This window comes from Anabas testudineus, chromosome 9 (genome assembly GCF_900324465.2).
Source record: "Anabas testudineus chromosome 9, fAnaTes1.2, whole genome shotgun sequence".
Lineage (NCBI taxonomy): Eukaryota > Metazoa > Chordata > Actinopteri > Anabantiformes > Anabantidae > Anabas > Anabas testudineus.
The window spans coordinates 12899125-12917172 of NC_046618.1; the positions used below are offsets into that span (position 1 = coordinate 12899125).

General features: G+C 38.1%; 4 protein-coding genes across 5 annotated transcripts; 2 read left to right on the plus strand and 2 right to left on the minus strand.

Annotated features, from left to right (window-relative positions):
• The first annotated feature begins 2861 nt into the window (after positions 1 to 2861).
• c9h12orf65 (chromosome 9 C12orf65 homolog) lies at positions 2862 to 4991 on the plus strand. The gene is made up of 2 exons (XM_026343986.1): positions 2862 to 3637; positions 3779 to 4991. Exons 1-2 carry the CDS (start codon positions 3305 to 3307, stop codon positions 4007 to 4009), a joined length of 564 nt encoding a protein of 187 aa, XP_026199771.1. The 5' UTR covers positions 2862 to 3304; the 3' UTR covers positions 4010 to 4991.
• A 137-nt stretch (positions 4992 to 5128) lies between these two features.
• Positions 5129 to 8631, plus strand: kmt5ab (lysine methyltransferase 5Ab). Its single transcript, XM_026343982.1, has 8 exons — positions 5129 to 5518; positions 5717 to 5820; positions 6191 to 6335; positions 6567 to 6777; positions 6872 to 6959; positions 7036 to 7095; positions 7246 to 7436; positions 7832 to 8631. The coding sequence occupies exons 1-8, from the start codon at positions 5509 to 5511 to the stop codon at positions 8040 to 8042; spliced, it is 1020 nt and encodes a 339-aa protein (XP_026199767.1). The 5' UTR covers positions 5129 to 5508; the 3' UTR covers positions 8043 to 8631.
• Positions 8632 to 8825: 194 nt separating this feature from the next.
• rilpl2 (Rab interacting lysosomal protein-like 2) lies at positions 8826 to 11190 on the minus strand. Of its 2 annotated transcripts, none has more exons than XM_026343983.1 (4): positions 10713 to 11190; positions 10478 to 10629; positions 9701 to 9823; positions 8826 to 9241 (listed from the first exon to the last, which is right to left on the minus strand). In XM_026343983.1, exons 1-4 carry the CDS (start codon positions 11004 to 11006, stop codon positions 9220 to 9222), a joined length of 591 nt encoding a protein of 196 aa, XP_026199768.1. In that variant the 5' UTR covers positions 11007 to 11190; the 3' UTR covers positions 8826 to 9219. The 2 variants fall into 2 exon arrangements, with proteins under 2 accessions (XP_026199768.1, XP_026199769.1); XM_026343984.1 differs by having other exon boundaries at positions 10478 to 10626; positions 10713 to 11189.
• Positions 11191 to 11560: 370 nt separating this feature from the next.
• Positions 11561 to 16432, minus strand: LOC113151130 (RILP-like protein 1). The gene is made up of 8 exons (XM_026343981.1): positions 15966 to 16432; positions 15629 to 15779; positions 14280 to 14398; positions 13908 to 14174; positions 13627 to 13806; positions 13027 to 13187; positions 12827 to 12925; positions 11561 to 12478 (listed from the first exon to the last, which is right to left on the minus strand). Exons 1-8 carry the CDS (start codon positions 16254 to 16256, stop codon positions 12385 to 12387), a joined length of 1362 nt encoding a protein of 453 aa, XP_026199766.1. The 5' UTR covers positions 16257 to 16432; the 3' UTR covers positions 11561 to 12384.
• Between the last annotated feature and the right edge of the window lie 1616 nt (positions 16433 to 18048).

Below are 18048 nucleotides of genomic sequence, written 5' to 3' on the forward strand. Positions count from 1 at the left end.
CGCACGGTGCACACCGGTATCACGGATGGGTGTTTCCGCAGACATAAGCATTACTATAGGATGGAAAGTTACAAAGGTACATTTATAGCACTCGGTGATTATCATGTTACAGGCGTGCAAAATGGCACGTTATAGTCAAGTGTGCAGTTTATCCACATAATAGGGGCTATTTTAATATATTTAGGCACATGTGGTTTAATATAGGTGCTCTCACTGTGTGTCTAACTATGCAGATTCATTTACATCAAAATAAAGTGACTAGAGGAGGGAAATAAAGAAAATATAAGTTTTTTTTATATATTGGTGGTTGGAACCGCAAGTAGGTCATTCGGACACTACTGCTGCATTAACTGCTAGTGTAAATTCTGCATATGTATTAAAAATATGTAAATATTTCTTGTGAATGGTGGCATGTAACCAACTGTGAAGCACAGATAAGAATTCAATAAAAAACACTGCAATGAAACTTCACTTCACAGTAACGCTGCACTTCATACAAAGCTAAGTAAGGCTGTTACCTAGTTTCACTTCCTATACACCACAGTGGCATTGTTACTGCTGACTTACTTGATGGCTGCTTCACACTATAGTAGTCCTAATGTTCTGCCTCATGGAAAGTGTCCCTATTCTGAAAGGCTGTAACGAATATTACAGGTATGCAGTGAACATTTGCATACACATTTCTACCTTGACTTCTCACGTGTCATCACCTTAACACTAACCACAGATAAGGTAGATAGATAACACAGCTGTTGAGCTACAGTACATTTTGAATCAACTTTGCACACAAAAACTGGGACAAATTGTTCCCAGTTACAATTGTATGTATTTTTGTTATTTGGTTAAGAAAATCAGAAACAGGTTACTGAAAAGAGCTTCTGCAAACTCCAAATAATAAAGACATAGCAAGGTTAAAATGTACTGTGAGGGTTAGTTTTTATGTGAGCTGAAAGATAAAGTTTCACTTAGACACGCACCTCCCCCAACCACAGTATTAGTGAGATGTCATCACAGGTCATCAGAGATTGTCTTTTCCCTGTGACCCATATAGCTGACATTGATTTACTAATTATAGTCCATGTCAAGGGCAAGAACAGAAATATTACATCACAGAACAAAATTTCTCTCATTGTATTAGAAATTGTTTCAGTATTTATGCAAATATTTTGCGTTAGACACATTTATAGCTTTTAATGAGCATCAACCATTTAATTACTTTCATTATTAATTTCATCACCTCAACAGAAAATGTATACGTTTGTCTGTATAATTAAGTTCTGGGTACCTGCTCTTACAACTGTTTCTGAAAATCCAGAAACAATTTGGATTCTGACCAGTTAGGGCCAGCTGAACCTAGGCTGAAAAAGGCTTTTCTTCCTTGGGTCTTTCTCTATGAGTCTTCTGGAGTAGAGCCTCCTTGTACTACCTTGTTTGTAGTTTTAATTTTTATTTAACCATCTCACTTATGTTTTTAAATTACATAAAGAATTAATAATTGGATTTACTGCAATGTCTTCTGGAACTGTCTGAAAAGATGATGTAATGTTATGTAAAATGTTATGGTAGTGAAAATAAAACAGCAAAGCTGCTGCACTGTCAAGTGAAGTGGCAATTATTAATCCATTATTTCATTCCATTACAATTTTGTTGATGCTCTCGTTAGTGTGAAAACAAAGGTTTGTATTATTATCCCCCCCAAAATGTCAAATTAAGAAACACTTTTCCCTGTAGACTTGAAAGAAGCTGTTACCATTCTGATCACAGGATTTCCATTAATTACAGTTCATTTCAGCTATAAATTGTATTTCAGGAAATTAACATGGCAGAAAACATATAAAGACAAAAAACTCAAAATTGATCTGCTTCAGTATAATACAGTTTGCAGTATGTTTAAAATAAAGTTTCAAATGAAGTTTATAAATGTTTCACCTCATTCCCTATAGTAAAAAGACTTTTGACATCACAGCAGGAAAGGCACTAGTTTAAATTTAACAGGAACAGATGAACTTCTAACCATATTAGTAATATCCTTTCAGTGTGTGCTGTAACATGCCGATTGAAACAACAAAGCCTCATCATCATATCAATCAATTCATCATCATCCATGACAAACATAATCTAATCAACAGCTTCATTATCACACATCAGCATCGCAAAATTGAAAAGTAAAACCATATATAGGTGTATAGGAAGTGGGCTGTGGTACAAATTGAAAAAGAGGACATTAGGTTTTCTTTACTTCAGATAATGGTTTGGCAATTATCCTTCACAGCAACTGGCCCTGCTAAAGTGTTTCCCATAAAAACGACACTTTCAATGTGGAAGATCAGCATTACCCTGTGGCATTTCTGCACAGCAAGCTGACACATGATGGCGACAGTGGACGAACAGGTTGTTTTTGTTTTTATTGCCACGAAGAAGAATACAGCAAAGGGATTGACAGATCTAAAAATAATTTGTTTTTCTGTTACATCTTTTTTTTTTTACCTATTTAATAAAATCCAGTGATGCGGAAAAGCAATGTGCTTTTCTCACTTTCCTTTATTTTACATGTACAAAACAAGAAAGGGAAAGTTAACATTTTATAAGTAAATCATTAGCAATGGAACAGGAGGAAAGGAGACAAAATAATAACATCTAGTAAAAGATGAGATACCAAATTTATAAAATCTGATGGGACATCATGCATCACATCAAACAAAAAAACATCTTGCAGGAATGCTGGGAGCCCAGTGAGTCCATGTTTAAGAGTTTGGGCTGGACAATGAAAGCGTACATAGCATGCAATTTCGTTGTACTGTTGTACCAAGTGTGACTGTACAATGACAATAAAGCTTTATCTTATCTTACTGTTCTCTTTCTTTAGTCCTGGGACTAAAACTCCAGGGAGATTCATTATTCCATTTATAGATACAGATAGTAGATATAATAAACAAAGAGGGGAACTATTACTGGTATTAAATAAAGAAAAACATAATGATATCCTGACAACACAGAAAGTCAATAGTCTCCTAATAATATATCTAAAAACGGGTTACTTTTAGTTTTTGCCAAACTCCAGTTCAGCAGGTGGCGATGTAGGCTGGTGCCACCCGCCAATAAAAACCTAAGAAGAAGAAGAAGAAGAAGCTGAACCAGACGAAGAAGAAGAAGACAAGACACAAACGTGAGCACAGCTAAGATTGTGAAACAGAAACAAATAAATCTATTAATAAGGGCATTAAAAGGGCTATTTAATGAGAAAAACCGATAGTCGTTTGTTTTCATTACGTAAATCGTAATGTAAGGCTGCTTGTTTCTTCGTATGCTTATTCAAAGCGCCGCCAAAACTTTGTATTTTGGAAGTCTGCTTAGAAAAATGTCCAGAGTTTTCTCGATGATCAGCTATATGAACAGCGTGTCCAACTGGGTCATCTGGAGAGGTTCTCCCAGGATGTCTCCACTGCTAAATCCACTCCCGGCTGGACTGACATACATTTTGGCAGCTGGTAAGAAGGACCTGATGGACCTTCCCGTCTTGAATGAGGACGACCTTGAAGAGCAGTTTGTGAGAGGCACTGGACCCGGGGGGCAGGCCACCAACAAAACCAGCAACTGTGTGGTGCTCAGGCACATCCCCACAGGGATTGTAGTGAAGGTACATAATGTCCATGGTAGAAAACAAAATCTTTGTATATTAATCAAGTCCTTATATATCTCTACATAAATGCATTATGACTGAAGGTTATGCGAGTTACTGACCATGCTAATTTAGTTTCTTGTACCATTTTCCCTGCAGTGCCATCAAACCAGATCTGTGGATATAAATCGAAAGCGTGCCCGGGATATTATGAGAGAAAAACTTGATGTTGCGTATAAAGGAGAACTTAGTGAAGTTATTATAAAGAAGAAAGAGTCTGTGCTGAGGAAACAAGAGAAGAGGAGGAAGGCAAATGAGAACCTGGAAAGAAAAAAACAGTTTAAGGAGGTGCTGGCTGCAGACTTAAACCCTGAAAAGGACACAGCTTAAAATGTTTGAGTGGAATATCAGAAACACGTATTGTGGTCTTGTATTTTATGTTAGCAAACTGGGAAAAACCTGGAGTTTTTTCCCGATATTGCCAACAGTATCAAATGCATCATTCTTTGTATCAAACTGTTACATGAATACCAACAATTTAAAATGGGGTTTAATCCGATTTTCATCTGATTTGATTTTCAATCAAATGTAATCTTTACTTCAGTATTTGATGGCATAAACACCAATCCCTATAAGTTGTTAGTGTTGTAGTAAGGTTGTAATGTCTGCATTGAGAATTTTCTGCTGAGTGTTTTCATACTGAAAAAGCAGCAACTGCAACAATTATGCTTTGAACTTTTTAGCTCTATATTTACCCCAGTTTATCACTAGATGTCAGTAAAATCTCATGGGATAAATATAGATGTAGTCTTGTTAGTAATTGACTAATCTCCCAAAACCTTCAGTATTTCTTAAATTAAGAAAACATACCAGATATTTTATTAGCTATTGCATGGAACTTCTATTGCCTAGAGGTGGGAACATGCACAGGCATGTCCTGCTTTTAACTTTACATTTACAAGGAGAAAAACATTAAAGTAAAGTGCTATAGAAAGAACCGTTTTTCGTTTTAAGTGCAGAGAAAGTTGCAGAAGGGTTAGGGAATTCAAAATAATGTTTTGTTTATTTACTTTACTGAGTTGTCCTTTGTTTCCTGGTCAGAATAAGCAACATATAATTATGCATAATAATATATGAAGTTGTGATATGCAAGTTTATAACTTCTAAAAATAAAACAGCGGCTTCATTTAAGCTGGTCCAGAGCATGAGTGCAAGGTTCTTTTGTTTACTTTACACACATGTTTGTTTTGGTTTTTTATGATTTAAATTATTTGTTTTGTTTTTATTTTCTATTTTATATATGGCACAGACTGGATGGCACCTAAATCTTGTTGTAAGATGTTTCAATGACAATAAAATGTTTATTTTATCTTTATCTTTAAAATTGAAATAAGTGTCATGGTGTTAAATACAGTCTTGTGATTGAACCATACTTTTCTGACATGCATTTTAGATGCCAAAACACCTTTTTCTACGTTGAATATATCGAATAATTCTTGCTTTATACCTTTTAAAGCTCAGGTGATTACATTAATATCGAGATCACTCAAGACTGTCAGGAGGACTGTGCTGCACAGACCTCTGTGTTACAGGCAGGGCTGCAGCCAATGAGAAAGCAGCTTTCATATTCCGGCACTTCCTGTTTGGACGGAGAAGCCAATAGGAGAGTTACTTTTATACTGCGGCACTCCTTGTCGGTGAGAAGCAGCCAATCAGAGGCGCAGCAGGGTTTTTAAATCCACCACGCTCTCACCGCCCCTCTGTCTGTGGCTCTGTGATGTTTGTCGCCGCAGAAACAGTTGATTAAACACAGTGACGAGCCAGTGAACATAGAAGAGCACATTTTAACACACTCCTCGTCCTCTTTGAATTTTATTCTGCGAACTGAAATGGCCAAAGGTAAATTTGCTAATATGTTGTTTCAATAATTGTTTTATACTGTACATGCTGCAGTAGTGAAGGTGTAACAGCTAATGCTAGCTAGCGTAAATAGAGCACTTACATTAGCGTTAAGGATTTAAATAAGTGTAGCAGATATTTCCAAATAACCTTTGCAGAAAGCATTGCTTATATTAGTTTATTTCCATGTTTGTATAGGGAAGAAAAATGTGCTGAGAACCGAAAACAAGTCCCAGGACACTGTTGAACATAAAACCACTTCACAGAACGAGACAAAAGAAAACAAACTAGCAGCCAACAAGGTATGTTTTGTTGTTTAGTTTTACAGTTCAAACTGTTTCTCAAGTATCTAACCAAGATGTGATACACCCTGTGTTAACAAACCATCTGAAAGATAACAGGGGGTCCTGACCCAGCTTGCAGCTGATATAACCTTGATTCGGTGAATTAACCCTGTCTGCAGGCAGTTTCAAGTTGCTTAGAATCATCTGTTTACAGGGTTTTATAAAATACAATATTTAACTTATTGCATCTCATCAGAACTGCATACTAGTACCACACTAGTAAACTGATGATGCATACATAACTCATTAGGTTTTCTCTTGTCTGTAGCACTGAGTTTTCCTTTTTTTTCTCAAAGGTGAACTTTTTTTTTTTTTTTTTTTTTTGCAGGATTCATTTGGTAAAGTGCAGTCAATTTTATGTCTGCGAAGTCCAAGCAAGCCTAGATCTCCTCTGAGCGACAGTTCAAGCATGCTTATCCAGGAGGGAAATGAATCTGATGCAACGAATTATGACAAGTCAAAGCTGGAAAAGGGTGAGGACCTCTTTAAATAATATGAAAAGCTTTTGTGACCATTGGTGTTGCATGTGATTCCCCCCAGCTATTTTATTGTTGACACCTGTGTTACCACATGGTCAGCAGATCCACATGTACAACTGACAAATTTCCTGTACATGTGAACTGTAGCAAACTATCTCATGACACAACTTAACTGTGTATTTCTTTTAAGGCAAATTTTTATTTCATTATCTTCTCTAATTTTAGACATACCTAATCAAATAAAACCTGAGAGCTGTGATTCCAAAGAGGAGAAGCCTGAAGTGGCTTGTCCCAGTGATGAAGTAAGAGAACAAGTCACCACCCAGCTTGAGCAAAAAGAGTCCAGCACACACTCAAATCCCAGGTCTGCGACAGACGGCAAAGTTTCGGCATCTAAATCTCGGAATAGAGCTGGTCGCAAACTTGGAGCAAAGAAGTGAGTGTGAGAATCCTTTCAGTCAGAGCAACTATTTCACAGTCAGTTGCACAATCATAATTCCTCATTATTTTGATAATGGCTGTCTTTTCAGGATGGAGAATAATGCTCGCCAAAACAGAAAGGTTACAGACTATTATCCCATCAGAAGGAGTAACAGAAAAACAAAGGCAGAATTAAAGGTTTGTATGAGAAACGCTTTTTCTTCTTCTTCTGCTTTTTTATCCTTTATGCTGATTATATTTGTATGGTCAACAGAATGAAGAACACAGACACATTGATGACCTGATTAAAAATGGTGTTGAAGAGGGAATGCAGGTAATGTTTAATGCCACAATCACACATTGTGTGATCAGTAATAAACACTGTAACATTTTAGTTTCTCGCACATTTTCATGTAAAGTCACCTAGCAGTTCCCACATGTTTGCTAAATCAGTTAAACTTCATACTTTGCTGCTTTTGAACAGATCCGACACATAGAAGGGAAAGGAAGAGGGATATTCGCTGTAAAGGGCTTCAAAAAGGGCGAGTTTGTCGTGGAGTACCATGGCGACCTACTGGAACTAGCTGAGGCTAAAAAAAGAGAGGCCCAGTATGCTCTGGATCCCCAAACAGGCTGTTACATGTACTACTTCCAGTACCAATGTAAAACATACTGGTAAGTCCAAATATTAACACTAAAATAGCACTGACTCATAGTTTCACACTTTTTCTGTTTTCCTTTTTCCTATCCATTTGTTCACTTTCTTGGAAACACTTCAAACCAGAACAAATCTTAGTTTAGGTATAAATATAATCTGTTAAATAAGTATCATTATTCTATGCAACATACACTGACTTTAGCCTTGAGCTTTGGAAAATGTTTTTCATAGTCGCACGCAGCTGCACACACAATTTTTTAACATGAATAGCCTTTCATGGAAGTAGGCAATAAATATGTAAATAATAAGTAATGTTACAGTAGGATTGAAAATGAAAACCTTTCTGATTTCTAGTGTGGACACCTTCTGTGTTATAGTGACAGCTGCATCTTTATTTGTTTGCATATTACAGTATAGATGCTACAAAGGAGACAAGTCGGCTCGGAAGACTCATCAACCACAGTAAAATAGGCAACTGCCAGACTAAGCTTCACGCCATTGATGGAACCCCTCATTTGATCTTGGTAGCTTCCAGGGACATTAAAGCAGAGGAAGAGCTGTTGTATGACTACGGTGATCGGAGTAAAGACTCAATCTTGGCTCACCCTTGGCTCAAATATTGAATCCTTGACCAACACATTTTAGATGAATCGGTCCTCGCTGTTGTGACAGCTGTATGTAAAAGATGTTGTAAATGAGAAGTTCTCCACATGCCTTTTTTTATTAAGTATGAACTGTTTCTGTTTTAAATGAAAGCTAGAGCTTCAACTCACGAAGTACTTTTGAAGCAGTTGTTTTTATGAGGCTTTTATATTTTTCTTATGTAATTGATGCAGATGGATGCAAGCTTGAATAATATTTTTTTTGGATAAGGTGTGTCGCCCATGGGGTTTTCTTTTGTAATGAATATAATTCTGACTTTTCATGACTGACTTTTGTAACTTATTATCTGTGCTGTAAAATGAGGAATAAAACAGTTGCCTTTTTTATTCCAGCTGCAGCATGATTAATGGCTAAGTTACGGGAAGCGACAACACCATCAACCTCTGATGTATAGATGGAAATAAAATGCAACATAGGTCCTCACTTGGAATTTAACTAAGACTGTTATGGTCATACCATATGTGCCTAAACCTACAGGCACCTGGACCATTCAGATGCATCCATGCTGTAGTGCTGGTGAAGATGTTGCTCATTTGTAAGCAAGAATTTCAAAAAAAAAAAAAAAAGTTGCAAAACATAAAAAGAAATGAGGATAATATGTCATTGACAATGTTGAAAATTCAGTCTTTCAACATAACTTGCCAAAGCTTAAAAAACTTAAGTTATTTTAGGAGGAATGTGGAAATGTAGAGGGTACCTTTAGATTTTAGCTGATGCTAGTTCTATATAACAATGACAAGAAATACCATTCAAAATGTAATTTGTTTATTTACATATTGATAGCATTACTTAATAGCTGAAAGAGATTTTTTTTTCCTGGTCCAACATAAAGACTTGATTTGAAGCCTAAAAATAATTTAATTTTGAGTGAATGCACTGAACATAATTTCCAACACTGGTTAGATAATACTTTCCAGTTTCCAGTTTTGATATTACTACAAAGTATTCCATGTAATATATATATTTAACAAGAGCAACTTTAAATTGCTATAACTATCATAGATTACTAGTATAAAATGCAGTGCTTGTCAGATTGACAAATACAAATGGTAAAAATATTCAATATAAAAGTGGTTAACTGATTGTGTTGACAAATCCTGTTTGTCTTCTGTGTGTTCGGATCTTGAGAAAGGTTTCTTATTTTCGCTTGAATGAAAACCTAAAAACAAAAATACATCCAGAATCAATAGGAGTTAACTGGGTAAACGTGGAACATACAAGTAAAAGTTCCCAGTGGTAGAAGGCGATGAGTCATGGCAGACTGTAATTATGACATCAGCAGTTTGGCAGACACACTCCCAACTTCCACCATCTTTCCCTCTCTGTCATTCAGGTCTCACACAAACATCCTCAGCATCAGCATGAATTCATTTGGTCACAAGTAAATCATTAAGAGATAGGAGACAGACTGTGAGGACAATGGCCCTGCTAGCTTCCTTCCATATCATGTGCTTACAGCTGAATGTTTTCTAGAAACCCTGCCATCCGAGGTGTGCAGCTGAAATACTGTTCAGCTAGAAGTAAATTAAATGTTTTTCAGCTTTTCACCCCAGATTTCATCTCAGTTTTCTAACCACATACTCCTGTATCCCGTAAAGCAATCCAGTGTGTTACTCACAGTTTGCCTATGGTCGTCCTCTCCTCTTTTGCATTGTTTATTGTGGCAGGATTGTGCTGTGTAGCTGCTGGTGTCTCCAGATCCACTTCCACCATGGCTGGTTCAGCCTGTGGCAGAATCCCACTGCAGAAGAAAGCGGATTTATGGTCAATGAGAGTATTTTATTAGACGGTAGCAGTAAAACAAAACACACAATAGGAAGTTGTCACTAATCATGACAATTCAGTCATTACTTCAGAACTAGCATCAGTGTTATCAAAAAGAATCAGTCAGTTTATAGAGTCGGTAGCGCTCATTTCTACTGTTCATATTTGCAATGTTTATATACAGTATATTAACTACAGAATTTAGTATGCAGTCATGTCTACATTTATAAGCCAAATATAGGTGGGTTATTTCCAGATGTTTGAGTCTATTTTAAAAATATCTTAATACATCTCTATATAGATTGTTATGTGTGTACTAGTATAAGTGCGGTCAGTCAGTGGGTCTCACTGTTGGCCACAGCAAGTCCTAAAAGTTAAATGTCTCATTCTCAAGAAGAAGCTGCATAATACAGATTAACACTATGATGTATAGTTTCCACTCAGTAACACATTTATTTACTACACCTAAAGCAGCTAATGCAGTACTTCACAACTGCCCTGTAATAAATCCAGATTTTCTGAGCTCATCATGTTGTGTAGTCATTTCTGAGACTGCAGCTCAAACTCTCCTACACTGCAGATTTAGAAAGGAGAGGAAATAGTTTAAGTTTGTGACCCCAGGGTGGACTACCTCTTGTACAGCTGAAGCTCCTCCTGAGCCACCATGAGCTGAGCCTTCAGCTGGTTCCTCTCCTGCAGCACCTCTTTCAGCTCCTGCATGGTGAAGCGCGGTCTGTTGGGGTCTGTGAGGTCCACCACCAGCTGGTTCGGTCCCGCTGTCTGCTTTGATGGGACACGGGGAGGTCACCAGTAAACATGAACCTATGCAGGACAATATGTTCAGCTGTACGGGCTGTCACACTCACCGTGGCCTGCCCAGAGGACCTCTCTTTGATGACCCTGTCCAGCTCGCTCTTCAAGTTGTCCCGCTCCATTTTCAGCTCCTCCAGAGACAAGTTGTACTTATTGACCAGAGTCTCGAACATCTCCAGCACACGGACTATTCTGAACTGCAGGTCGGACACGTCTTCTCCTGTGCTGCTGATTTTTAACAGATCTCGTCCGATCACGTAAGAAATGTCATAAACATCTTCCACCGTGAGCTCAAACGCGTCCTTGTCGAAAGCCAGAGCAGGCGACGACTCCTCACCAAACTCCATGACGAACCATACGACTCCGAAAGACGCCGGGATAAAGTAAGAGTTTTCTCAAAGCGCCTCGACTTAAAGTGGACACACAACAGCGTTTTATATGTCTGTAACTTTGTTAAAATAGTTGGACGGACGTAAAACAGCCAACTTCCAGAGGAGCTGCACTTCCCCCATCACTCAGGAACCAATGACGTGACGCGCTGACAACAGAGGAGGGCAAAGTATCCTAGCGACAGGTGAGTACAAAGACTCCGTACGAGTCAAGAGAACTCCCTCCACTGCGCCCAGCCCTGCCGTTGTTCCACTCTTCGTTTATCATATAGAAAGCGAGCAGGAAGAATGTGTCAGGGAACCATCTCAGTTTTCGCTCTCGCCTCAATCAAAAAGACTCAGATGAGAAAACACGTGATTCGTTGTTGCCAGTGTTCTTTCTACACTAGTTCTGTTTTCCTACAGTGCAATAAGTAATAAAAGAATCCTACTACCAACTATTAAAACAGAACACCAGCTGTAGTGCATGTGTATATGTGTGTGTATTAGTATTTAGAAGTAAAACGATAACATTCAAAAGATAAAAAATAAAACTTTATTACTTTATTCAGAATAAACTTTGTTTCACAGATGCAACCTAGCGCACATTGGTGGTTCCTGTTTTGTATGTGTTTACCGTACTTTCATTATTGTTGGAATACATTTCCTCTGGTAATTTACTCGTGTTATTGTAAAGCGCAAGGTACCAAGTTGTGGTGCAGGAAAGCGCATAGCCACATCCTCTTTTCAGCAATTTACACGACTTAGTGTTAGCACTAATTACATTACCTCACAGTCCTGTGGTGGTAAATCAGAAGCACTGATCATAGGGCCCATCCAGTGCACAGTGAAACCAGACTCAACACCTCAAGAATCATTTGCCATCAGCTGCATTATACACAAGCTTACATGATGTAGTTATTTAGGCATTGTTTAGCCTGTGATGTGGACAATTGTAAAGAACAGTTTATTTTACAGGCACTATGTGTCATACTGACCAGCTAATATATTATTGGTGTAGTGTAATGATGCTGCTTCTGTATTAGCATATGTATAGCAATGTAGTGAGAACACTGAATGCCAAGGTATCATGTAATGACATTACAGCTGAATGTGCAGCTTATGAAACATAGCTTTTTCATTGTTAAACATAGAAGCACTGATAGGTGGTGACTTTATACAGAGTGGTCATAAATACATATAAAAGTGTCCAAATATGTCCAGATGTTGTCATCTTGTTGATGACCAAGTTAGCTAATATGCTAGAAAGATGTATTGTAAAACTTGAACGTCATGATAACATGATGAGGGAGCAAATTAAAAACAATTTTATAAATACTACATATTAAATTCAGGGTCATACAAAAGAAACAAGTCTTCTGATTGGCATTAACGTTGGATCGTCTGCAATTAAGCCAGCTGCCACCATTGGCATTATGGCGGTGAAGATCCTGTCCAGAGAGGAAAAATAAAAAATGAGTGACTGGTGATTCAGTAAAGATTCAGATGAAAAATGCAGAGAGAAAACATGAGAAGTCTCAAAATCATTATCATCCACATTATGCTTTGTGACCCTCAGTGAACCACAGTGACTATTACTATTGCTGACTCATACAGCATTGAGATAAGTAATATTTACTTTGATTCCTGTAAATAAGTATGTTTATTTGGTGTCTATAAGATAAATAATAGATAGATAGATCACACTGATTAGCGTGCTGAAATGAAGTGTATAGTGCAATATAAACATTAGTGTTCAAATAAAATCGTGCAAGAGTCATGTCAAAGTCATTACTTACAAGCGTCTTATTCCTGATTCAGGCTGATCAGTGGAATTGGAGCAGTGTGGTGGGGATGCAGTACAAACAACAGAGCTGACATCATCCTCAAACTCCTCACTGAGCAAAATGGAAAAGGCAAAGTTTTAGCCCATAATCATTGCATCAGTCTTTTTTTTATTATTCAATCAGATGAAAAAATGTAAAAAAACAAAAAAGACCTTTTGTAATACGCCAGCTCTTCCTGCAGCATGAACACCTCAGCCTTGAGTTCATTTCTCTCCTGCAGGACATGCTGCAGCTCCTGAAGGGTGAAGCGAGGTTTGTCTGACTCCTGCTCCAGGCTGTCCGTCTCGTCCTCTGGCTTCTTGTCATTTGACACCTACCAGACAAAATGCATATCCAGCATTTTTTCCTTCACCCTATGAATCCACTGACGATAATAAAGATGTTGCTGGCTCAAACATTCTGCCTTATACTAAGAGTCTGTCAAAGGCATATGATATTTTAACTAACATAGGTGAAATTGAAAAGCAATCTTTTGATAAGGTCATGAGGACACACGTTCACTTCGCAATACAACAATAAAAGTAGATACATGAGCACGCTGCTGTAAACAAAGCACATTTCAAAACAAAAAAAAAATCATTATAAATTAAAGGTAGTACTGTGTCTCATGATAGATTCTTGAAAATGTTGTCAGGTGACCCACAACTCAGCACAGCTGAGGGTATAAAGCTTTGTGTCCACTGTAAACACTGTAACTTTTTAGTCACCTCTGCCACAGCAAAACTATAAGGGAGAGTTTAAGCAGGTGGTACCGGTAACAAAGTAGTTGTGTCTTTCTCTCTGTCATCCTCTACTTCGTTATTTTCTCTGTTCATTGATGTTGGCAGAAGGGAAGGACTCTTGTCGCAGCTCGCCAGGAAGCCGGGGTCCTTTCCACACTCAACCCACACTGAGTTCGGTTTGATAGAGTTAGATGGAACTGCTGCCAAGGTCTAGTTTTGTGACATAACAGCTGCTTAGACACTAACAGACACCAAAAATATTGTGGATTCAACTTTATCATATCCTGCTGAAGTTAAGTCTGTTTTCTTACCTTCACTGGTGATGATGGTAACAGCCTTTCAGGGCTTGAGAACTCTTCTACCTCAGTGACCTCTCTTTCTAGTTCCCATTCTCTGAGCTCCTTTCTCAGCCTTGTGACCTCCAGCTGCAGAACCACCAGCTCCTGCTGCCGTGCCTGGGCTTCAGCCTCCAGCTCAGCCCTCTGCTGGATCAACGCCTTGCCCTGTGCTTCCATCACACCTATCCTGTGACGAAGGTCCTGGTTGAGCCTCATCAGACGATGCTGCTGCATCTGGAGCTATAATTGAGCGAATCTGTTTTATGACTTTCTGTCTGGACAAGGATAGAACATGGCAACCTTAATATCTCAGGTGCCAGCATTTGTGACGGTCTAAATTCTCACCGCCTCAATGTCCTCTCTTTTTCGTGTCAGCTCATGTTCTTTTGCCCGGATTTCATCTTTCTGCTTCTCCACCAGGTCTTTCAGCTTCTTCATCACCTGTCTTTCACTTTCTGACATGCCTGCAGGTATCACAAAAAAGCACTGTCAAGACATACACACAAAAAAATGTATTTATAAATTTATAAAAATTAATAAAAAATAAAAAAAATAAACTGTTTCCAAAACCAACTATTAGAATACATTACATTACTTAATTCAAAATCATCCTCAATGCAAAAACTAAAAGTAAAATACAAGCAAATCTATATATAAATATATACATTTTTGCAACTGAATGCGTTTTCCTGGACAATAATGTATCAGTGAGTACAGTAATCATATAATGCAGTTCCCATTAATATACATGCACATGTCTTTGAGCAGTGTTTGTGCTGTGAGTTGATGGTAAGTAAACTGCAGTCACCTTGCTAAGTCTCACATAAGGGCTATATTTTGGTCTGCTTCAAAAATAGTCTTCTTTACAAGGTCTTGACTGCCCTGTCTTCACAGCCTACTTTTTCATGACAGCTTACAAGCATGCGACATATACTGCACAATCTCACTTGACTGCATAGAGTAAACATGTGTAACATACAGCAGATGGTAAATCAACACAACACAAATGTGAACTGAGCAGACATATGCAAAGCATACAAGATCTGTACAGGGACTCTCTGCCAAGACCAAACTAATTTAGTATCCAGAGTCAGCACAGGATACAGTACAACACCACATGCATGGCAGGACTTCAAAAGGCAACAGCCTACAGACCACACTGTTGTAATTCATGTACATTTTCACAGCAGATTGTTTTGCTCGTTGACATCGGTGCATTACTGTAACAGATGTCTTAATGCATGTCTGAACAAGCAACACTCTTAGGGATAGTAACACAGTTGAAATTGATTGCGAAAATTACCATGTACTTGTTCTGATATGTCAGCTCTGGGTAGCTAGTACTAGCTCTAGGTTGTTTGTCCCAAATTGAAAATCTGTTCTTTTCATGGTGTGGAAAAATGTTTTGACTGAATAAACTTGTAGCAATAATAAAGATTTTTTTTGTAATGGCTGACAAAGAATTGCCCAGTCAATAATTGAGCCCGGGGCATTTGAAAATGTAATTTTACAGAAGGTCTAAAGTTTGAAAACTATTAATTATTAACTATTAATATTGAAGTTAATTTACAAGAATTGGCATGATAATAAATGAGTTTTTTTTTTTTTTTTAAAGAAAGCCCATAATGAATTTAGAAACTCAAACTCGTCTCTTGAACCCTGGCAGAGAGCTGTGGATGTTGCGGACCACCTACCCTCCTGTGTGTGCTGCTCCTCCTCGGTGATGGAGGACTCTTTGACAGAGAGACTCCCCAACAACCTCTTGTTCTCTGTCTGCAGCTGAGTGATCTGAGAGAGCAGGTCCTGGACTTCTCCTCTCCACACATCCTCCACCAGCTCCAACTCCTGAGCACAGCAGCCAGAAGAAAGAGAATCAAAGGTTTCTGCAAGACTACTTGGTATTTGTAGACTGTGTCAATACGAGATCATGACAAAGTATTCTTCTAGTCCAAAATACTACAGCTGGGTATTTGGAATATATGAATGTTTCTCCACATTTCCACATTCAGGCTGACAGAAACACTCCCACACCTTCTGGTGCCTCCGCTCCTGCTCGGATCGGTCGCTCCGCTCCTGTCGCAGCCTGTCAAGCTCCTTTCGCAGCTCCTCGGCCTCCTGTCCTGCGGCTCCGAGGCTCACCAGTGCCTCCAGCAGCTCCAGGACCCGCACCACTTTGGGTACTAGCCCGACCAGAGCCTCGCAGCCAAACCTGTCGATGATCCTCTCAAACTCCTGTCCGAGCTCCGCCGCGATGTCGTACACGTCCACGACCGTCAGCTCGGCCGCAGGTCTCTGCAGCGCTGTCATCACCAAAGTTTCCATGTCAGTCCTCCGACTTGTTTACAGCTCCAACCTTCAGCATCCCTCTGTCCCCTGACACTCAGAGGAAACTCACACTTGTTGTGTAAATGATGGACTTTGAACAAGTCAGCCGAACAGCGTGGGAACATGGAGGCTGACTTGTTCCAGTTTGTTGACAGTTGAACGTCCGCACCAGTGTGCTGCGTTCAATGTACCCGAAGAAACTCGTTTATATAACTTTCATATGTAATAAAGCGCAACTCGAGAACTTGTTCATATTAGATTATAAATAAACTTGTATCCGGGAGACTGATGCCTGGTTTGGTAACTTCAAGAACAAACGATGGAGACGTCAGATTAGAGTGGAATTGAAATTGAAAAATAACAACAATAAAAAAATAGTCATTATTAACAGTGTATTGATTTGATTGTCAGATTTCGTAACCTTATATTAGCAGATGTTCGTCATCTGGTTTGAATAAATATTTACAATCGCTCCTGAAGGCAACAACCCTCCCTCCACGTTGACTCCATCTGCGCATGTCACCTTTAAGCTTTTAAAAAAATCACAACACTGTACTTTAAGTACTCATCATAAATCTCATTTTAATAAAATGTTAGTAGTATATTAATAGAAAAATGTGAATTATTATTTTATTTTATTTTGTAATTTTAATTTACTTTATTATAAGCTTTAAATATATGGGTAATCCTACCTTCTAGAAAGAATAGCTTTACCCTTATTACATATGCTTCATGATTATTGAAAGAAATTGGGGGAGAAAAACGAATTATTTTAGTTTCTCCTTGCTGTATAGGAACGTCAATACTGATAAATTAGATCTGAACATGATTAAATCACACAATGGTACATTAAATCAAACATTTATTGTTCATTTGTTTTGTTTACATTTACCACCGTTATCTTTACTAAAATATATTAATAGATCTGACTGTATAAAGACATTTTGTACAGAGGAGAGGACAGAACATAAAAAGATGCATTTTAAGACCCTGTAAGAAAAGCTCCCAGAGGCAAAGACTTTAACACCTTCATATTGTACATTAACTAACCCTAAATCTTTGTATTCAGCCTAAAAGAAACATTTGATAATTAAGGACACCAACATCCAATATTTGTGTGCAAGCATTACATCTAGTCAGCTTTAACATGTACCCAGGTTCTCTTCTAAGAAAGGAACATTCAGGAAATGAGTGTAGATATGGATTATATGTGGTGCTAGTTGCACACTACTATACAGACAGTATGTCTTTACAGGATTATTAACGCAGTAAGTTCAAGGTCCATTAAGTTCAAGGCATGAGACAATCTTGTACTGTTAAGAAAGAAAGGTGCTTTGCACATAAGAGGAACACTGTCCATCATGAAGGCAAACCTAGAGGTATGTATAACTTTTTCAGCAACATGGATGCACATTCCCCATTTTCCTCTACCAATCACCACAACATAAATAGTATAGGCTACATTAAAAAAAAAACTTGCTCTGTAATGAATGTCCAAAACAGTGTGCAAAACGTTGTCCAAAGTGTGATCAAAACTACCGATAAGTAAAAGATATAGTGTTGATGTCAGTTCAATATCAAGATTTGTCCACTAAAAGCAACAATGGTGCTCAATCATTTTTATAATGCAGAAAAAAATCCTTTAAACAGCAAAAAAGGTGTAATAGTAACTTTTTTGTTCTAGATGACAGGCACTAAAATAAAAAGTGTTCTGCCTTGAATGCCTGCTTGTGAAGGGTGAAAACAGTATATCAGTGATCAAAGGTAAACAAAATTAAATCAGGCTTCT

Excerpts from the sequence above, each read along its gene's own strand:
- c9h12orf65 (XM_026343986.1), top strand. The coding sequence starts at position 3,305 with ATGCTTATTCAAAGCGCCGCCAAAACTTTGTATTTTGGAAGTCTGCTT. Across the intron at positions 3,638-3,778 it reads CCACAGGGATTGTAGTGAAG|TGCCATCAAACCAGATCTGT; the intron begins GTACATAATGTC and ends TTTTCCCTGCAG.
- kmt5ab (XM_026343982.1), top strand. Across the intron at positions 6,778-6,871 it reads CGCAAACTTGGAGCAAAGAA|GATGGAGAATAATGCTCGCC; the intron begins GTGAGTGTGAGA and ends CTGTCTTTTCAG. Across the intron at positions 7,096-7,245 it reads GTGTTGAAGAGGGAATGCAG|ATCCGACACATAGAAGGGAA; the intron begins GTAATGTTTAAT and ends GCTTTTGAACAG.
- rilpl2 (XM_026343983.1), bottom strand. The coding sequence starts at position 11,006 with ATGGAGTTTGGTGAGGAGTCGTCGCCTGCTCTGGCTTTCGACAAGGAC. Across the intron at positions 9,824-10,477 it reads GAGCTTCAGCTGTACAAGAG|TGGGATTCTGCCACAGGCTG; the intron begins GTAGTCCACCCT and ends TTTCTTCTGCAG. Across the intron at positions 9,242-9,700 it reads AGGACGACCATAGGCAAACT|GTTTTCATTCAAGCGAAAAT; the intron begins GTGAGTAACACA and ends TTTTGTTTTTAG.
- LOC113151130 (XM_026343981.1), bottom strand. The coding sequence starts at position 16,256 with ATGGAAACTTTGGTGATGACAGCGCTGCAGAGACCTGCGGCCGAGCTG. Across the intron at positions 13,807-13,907 it reads TACCATCATCACCAGTGAAG|ACCTTGGCAGCAGTTCCATC; the intron begins GTAAGAAAACAG and ends TCACAAAACTAG. Across the intron at positions 12,479-12,826 it reads GAATCAGGAATAAGACGCTT|GATCTTCACCGCCATAATGC; the intron begins GTAAGTAATGAC and ends CTCTCTGGACAG.